Source organism: Physeter macrocephalus, chromosome 11, assembly GCF_002837175.3.
Source record: "Physeter macrocephalus isolate SW-GA chromosome 11, ASM283717v5, whole genome shotgun sequence".
In the NCBI taxonomy this organism is placed as follows: domain Eukaryota; kingdom Metazoa; phylum Chordata; class Mammalia; order Artiodactyla; family Physeteridae; genus Physeter; species Physeter macrocephalus.
Genome location: NC_041224.1, coordinates 45,691,183 through 45,697,182, shown reverse-complemented (window position 1 = coordinate 45,697,182; position 6,000 = coordinate 45,691,183). Strand labels below are relative to the sequence as shown.

Genomic DNA, 6,000 nt, shown 5'->3' with positions numbered 1-6,000 from the left:
AGCCAGCGAATCCCCTGACCCGGGGGCTCTTGGCTGAGCGCTCGGCCCCCGCCAGGTGGACCCACTTCGCCGCGGGCACCCGTCCGGAGGAGGGGCGCCGCACCCGCAGCCCCCACCCCGCCAATCACAGCGAGGCCTCGCCGCGGGCCGGGAAGGACCAATCCGCGACTTCTCTCCTCCGGGGCCGCCAGCCCTCGGCAAAGTTAGTCGGCTTCTGGGAAACTTCTTCCGCAAGATGGCCCAGCGCTGATTTGTGGGCCCCGCAGCGACGGTTACCTGCCCCGGGGCCACAGAGCCGCCGGCCCAGCCCCCGAGCCTTGCACCTCCGCAGCCCTCGAGCTGTCCTCTCGCGCCCATGGCGGTGGCCGAGCTGTACACGCAGGTAGGCAGGGTGGCCCGACCTAAGGGAAGGCGCGCGGGAGGGAAGCGGCCGGGCGCTAGTGCTGACTGTACCTGGCGCCCGGGCCACACCTGTGCACCTGGCGCGCTCGCCGCGGGGGGGTGGTCCGCGGAGACAATGGGGGTCCGGGGAGCGTCGTACCCCCCGCCCCGCCGAGAGCTCGGGTTCCTATCCGTGGGGAAGGCGCCCCCCGGGAGCCTGGGTCCCCTCGGGATGGGAAGACCGAGTGCTAGGGGCTGCTTCTCCGCCGGACCCGAGCTTCCCGGTGTCCAGGAGTTGCGGGTCCGTCCCTTCTCCCGCGCCTCTCGGCTCCTCCTCCTGCGCCACAGAGGGAATCAGACTTGCCCACGGAAACTCAGAAACCTCAGACACGGGCGAATAATAGCGTGTATAATCTTCCCCCTTGAACAAGTCGGCACAGAAGCTCGGACCGCAGTGTTCAGGATGCTTTCTAGAATTCCCGGGTCTTCAAAATACCTGCACGTGCACTTAAGTTCATCTGGTGCCTGAAGCTGCGGGTTCTTGGGAGTGTGGCCCAGGCCTTACCCGTAGTAGAAGTTGAGGGCTCCTGGGAATCCAGGGATCCTGACACTGCAGTCGCAGGCTCTTTGCTCACATTTATAAGGTGCTTTACAGCTTATAAAAAAAAATCTTTCACGTACACCCCGAGTCCGGGAATCACTCTAGAGCATTCCTCTGAAACCTCTTCTTCCCGCAAACGAGGGCTCCCCTGCTTCTCTGGGAAGGCCAGGATTCCCACATGGTGCCCAGAACCTTCTGAGATGAGCTTGGTTAATTATTTGGATAAAAAGTGTGAAAGTGTTGGAAAAAATCCACTCGAATAGCCATAAAGCCAGATACTCCTGTACCCCAGTGAGGGAAATCTGTGGTACCCAGTATTCAGATAGATGAGACTAGAATTCATCCATTTCCCCTGACAAGTGCCCTAGCTTTATATTAAAGAGACACTTTTGCTGTAGATATAAACGATGGCTGTAAATAATTTGTTTCAATGGTTTAAGCAACCGTTTTTTCTTCTACTTTGTTTAATTAGTTAACAGTACAAATACAAATGAACCAAACAGTATTTCCCCCTCTATTAACTAGAGTTCTAAATGGCAGTGTTAGAATAGTTTTACCAGTGAGAATGTGAGACATCAAATATCCAGCAATGCTTCTTAGATCTTCAGCTTACTGGAGCCAAAAAAAATTCTTGAAAAAAACTATTCTTGGAAGATACTTTGGTGGTCGGAGGAAAATGCTGATTAATCCTTTCTAAGTAACAATTTTTCCTGAAGCAAAAATACACAGGTGTGAATACCCCTATCCTCAAGTGACTCATGCCACAATATTTATTAAATACCAACTAGGTACCAGGCACAATGTAGGAAAACTAATATGGAAGAGTTTTCTAGAGGTGAGCTTGGATGGACAAAGACTGTGAGAATCGCAGTCTTTGGACACTTTGTGTCCAAGTAAGCACCTGTGTCCAGGCACCTCCCTTCCCAGTGGCCAGTCAGCCTCCACGTTGTCAGTTCCAGAGGTGGGAAGCTCCCCCTTTTGTGTAGCTGCCTGTTTAGGTTTTAGAGAACTTCTTTGTTAAAGAGTTCTTCCTTAAACTGACACAGAAATCTTAAGCTCTCTCCCTTGCTTCCCTACCACTCCCTCCCACGCTCCCGAGTCTGCAGATCTAGCCAATTAGTCTAGGTCAAAGTTTGTGACGGGGGAACCTTGGCCACAGTGAACCCGCAGGAATGCTCTGTTTCCCTGCACAATCTTAGCCACATAATGTTTTAAAACAACCTGAAACCCATTGCTGCACTCAGAGGCAAGTATTCACCCTGTAGCAGGGTGATGGGTGGGCTGTCCATTCAGGGATCCGTGTGTGGCAGCCAGTTCCTCTGTGACATCCAGACCCACCCTATGATCTGCCCGCTGCTCCACTCACCCACTTTACACTGCTGTTACCTGCCTGGCCCCTGACTAATTTCCCTTCCTGCATTGAAGACAGGCATATTATCTCCCATAAAACATTTGTTTAGCACTTTTTGTATATAAAACATTATGCTTGGGGAAGGTTAGAAAAAGAAAATTTAAATGAATAGTCTTGCCTCGGAGTTTTCTGATTAGTGAGAAATGAGAAATGTCAAGTAATTCAATCTGCTGAGGCCTGGAAGGCATGGAGGAGCCTGCTGGGGGATGGGGCTTAGCAGGGGAGAGTCATGGCAGCCAGAGAGTTAGGTCAGGGCTTTATATTCCATTGAAGATTTTGAATGGGGATGACAGGATCCAGGGTGGTGTAAGTCAGATATGCCAGCAGTGACCATGAGACTGTGCCCATGGGAGAGAGGCTGGAGCCAGGTAGCTGAATTCTCAGGTCATCCTAAGTGCACGGGAAAAAAATTAGGGCTGCAGTGTTAGACGTGGAGGATGGAAGGAGCGCGCAGAGAGCATGGAAAGGTAGGTGAGAATGGGAGACGGCACTGGGGCGTGTGAGGGAGAGGGATGAGGTTAGAGTCTGAAAGATTGAAGCAGGCTGGTGCTGTTGACGCAGGGACTTCAGGAGGAGGAGACGTTAGGGGAGTCATGAGGCAAGGTTTGTACGTGCCGGGCTTGATGTGGTGAAGGGGCTTCCAAGGGAGAGTGCCCTGAGTGGTTGGAGGTTGGTATAGAAGGTGGGCCAGGAGTTTTCCCCAGAGGTGGTAGTTGAAGCCCAGGCATGAGGGCCTCATCAAGGGAGAGAAGAGGGCCAAGACAGGACACTGGGGATGCATCTGTTCAGGGAGGAAAGGAGGCAGAGGGGCCACAGATGGAGCCGTCACGGGCGGGGGACACGGGAGGCCTGGCATGGGAACCACAGGAAGAGAGGTTCTGAGAAAGGGGACACTCGGGAGGAAGTGTGTTGAGAGTAGTTGCTGCCAGTTGAAGTGTAAAACGACCCACCCCTTTTCAAAAGCTCTTTGGCAACGTGCCTTAGAAACGTTCAGAGCATTTGCTGCTGTTCAGCAGTTCCACTGTTTGAAATCTCTCTGAGAAAAACCGGTCCGGCCATCCTCTAATTGAGCCCCTCTGGAGGCCCCTGTCACGTTCAGACTCACTGACCAGCCCACAAGGCCCCGCCTCTGCATCTTCCCCCGCTGCCTGCCAGCTCCTACCTTGGCTCACCCTCTGCCCAAGTTCTTGCCATCCTGCAGTGCATTCCTGCAGTGTCACCACTCTATGTCTGTTCTGCTCTCTGGTGCCTGCACCTTTCAAATTCAGTTTGAGCAGTGCCTCTTCTTCTTTCCTATTTTTTAAATCAAGGTATAGTTGATTTACAATATTGTGTTCATTTCAGGTATACAGCAAAGTTATTCATATTATTTTCCATGATAGGTTAATACAAGATATTGAATACAGTTCCCTGTGTTATACAGTAAATCCTTTTTGCTTGTCTATCTTATGTATAGTAGTTTGTATCTGTTAATCCCATACTCTTAATTTATCTCTACCTCTCCGCTCCTTTTCCCCTTTGTAACCATAAGTTAGTTTACTATGTGAGTCTATTTCTGTTTTGTATATAGATTCATTTGTATTATTTTTTATATTCTACATATAAATGATATATAATATTTGTCTTTCTCTGACTTACTATGATATTCTCTAGGTCCATCCATGTTGCTGCAAATGGCAATATTTCATTCTTTTTTACTGCTGAGTAATAGATATATATATTTATATATGCACTGTCCATTTTGTGTGTGATATATATATATGTATATATATGTCACATCTTCTTAAACCAGTTGTTTGTTGATGGGCACTTTCCATGTCTTGGCTATTGTAAATAGCGCTGCTATGAACATTGGGGTACCTGTATCTTTTCGAATTAGAGTTTTCATCTTTTCTGGATATATGCCCAGGAGTGGGATTGCTGGATCATACGTTAGCTCTAAGGAACCTCCATACTGTTTTCCATCGTGGCTGCGTCAATTTACATTCCCACCAACAGTGTAGGAGGGTTTTCTTCTCCACACCCTCTCCAGCACTTATTAACTGTGGACTATTTTTTTAAATAAATAAATTTGTTTATTTATTTATTTTTGGCTGCGTTGGGTCTTTGTTGCTGCAAGCGGTCTTTCTCTAGTTGCGGCGAGAGGGGGCTACTCTTCATTGCGGTGCGTGGGCTTCTCACTGCGTTGGCTTCTCTTGTTGCGGAGCACGAGCTCTAGGCGTGTGGGCTTCAGTAGTTGTGGCGCACGGCCTTAGTCGCTCCGCGGCATGTGGGATCTTCCCGGATCAGGGCTCGAACCTGTGTCCCCTGCATTGTCAGGTGGATTCTTAACCACTGCACCACCAGGGAAGTCCCAGTTGTAGACTTTTAGATGATGGCCATTCTGGTCAGTATGAGGTGATACCTCGTTATGCTTTTGATTTGCATTTCTCTAATAATTAATAATTATTAATTAATTGCTAGTAATTAGCAATGTCGAGCATCTTTTCGTGTGCCCATTGGCCATCGGTGTGTCTTCTTTGGAGAAATGTCTATTGAGGTTTTCTGCCCATTTTTTGATTGGGCTGTTTGTTTTATATTGAATTGTATGAGCTGTTTGTGTATTTTGGATATTAACCCCTTGTCAGTCATATTGTTGAGCAGTGCCTCTTCTGAGAAATCTTTGCAGCCAGCCCCTCCATCCAGGCACTTTTCATGATGACTTGTAATAGCTCCTTAACTCTGTCTCCTTTATTGACCAAGGGTTTCTAGAGAACGGGGAGCAGTAGGGACTCAGTAAATGTTTGATGTGTGCATGCATGAATGAATGAATTTTTTTGCTTTCAGAAAGAGCTATGGTCATGACGATGATGATGTTGATGATAGTTACTTTTATCTTATAGTCACTGAGTACTTCTTATGTGCCAGATGCCATCCTCAGAACTCTGTGAACTTTATCCTCAGAACGTCTTTCATTTAATCTGAATAAACAATGCCATGTGTTAGTTATTGCTATCCCATTTTTACAAATGGCTCAGGTTAAGTAAGTTGCCTAAGGTTACATAGAAGCGATGGAGCTAGGATTAAAAACCTATCTTCTTAATACCTCCTACTCTCACCACTTTATTCAGCGACCTTATCATCTTCCTTCTCTTCAAGGAATCTGACCTTTCCCCCAACACACAGAGGATTTTTGGAAAGTCCATTCATTTCATAGCTGCCTCCTCCAACATCTGGTTATTTATCAGATTATTCCTTCTAATAACTAAAATGGAACCAACCCCAATGTCCAGGAAGAGGGCTAGAGTTACGTGAATTATAGATAGAAGAATAGAATAGTATGAAGCCACTAAAAATGCTACTGTGAAGAGTTCATAACAACATGGGAAAATGTTTGTTACGTGGAAAATGACGGCACAAAAATGCATCTGCTCTGTGATCATGAACATATAAGATATGCAAAGTAAGAAGACCATGTGTATCAATAACAATTCAGCAGTCAGTTCTATAGCTGCAGAGAAGTCAAGGAGGATGAAGGCTGAGGAAGTGTCATTGGATTTGGCCACCAGGAGGTCTTTGGCATTGCTTCTCTTTTAGTAGAACTGTGAGGTAGAGAGGGGACACCTGG

General features: G+C 47.7%; 1 protein-coding gene across 1 annotated transcript in view; it reads left to right on the top strand.

Annotated features, from left to right (window-relative positions):
- The first annotated feature begins 212 nt into the window (after positions 1-212).
- The window catches only part of MYO5C (myosin VC), a 111,101-nt gene continuing 105,313 nt past the window's right edge, over positions 213-6,000 (top strand). The window contains exon 1 of the mRNA XM_024128939.3: positions 213-382. Within this exon, the coding sequence (XP_023984707.1) occupies positions 356-382 (27 nt within the window). The 5' untranslated portion in view covers positions 213-355. The remainder of the gene's footprint in view (positions 383-6,000) is intronic.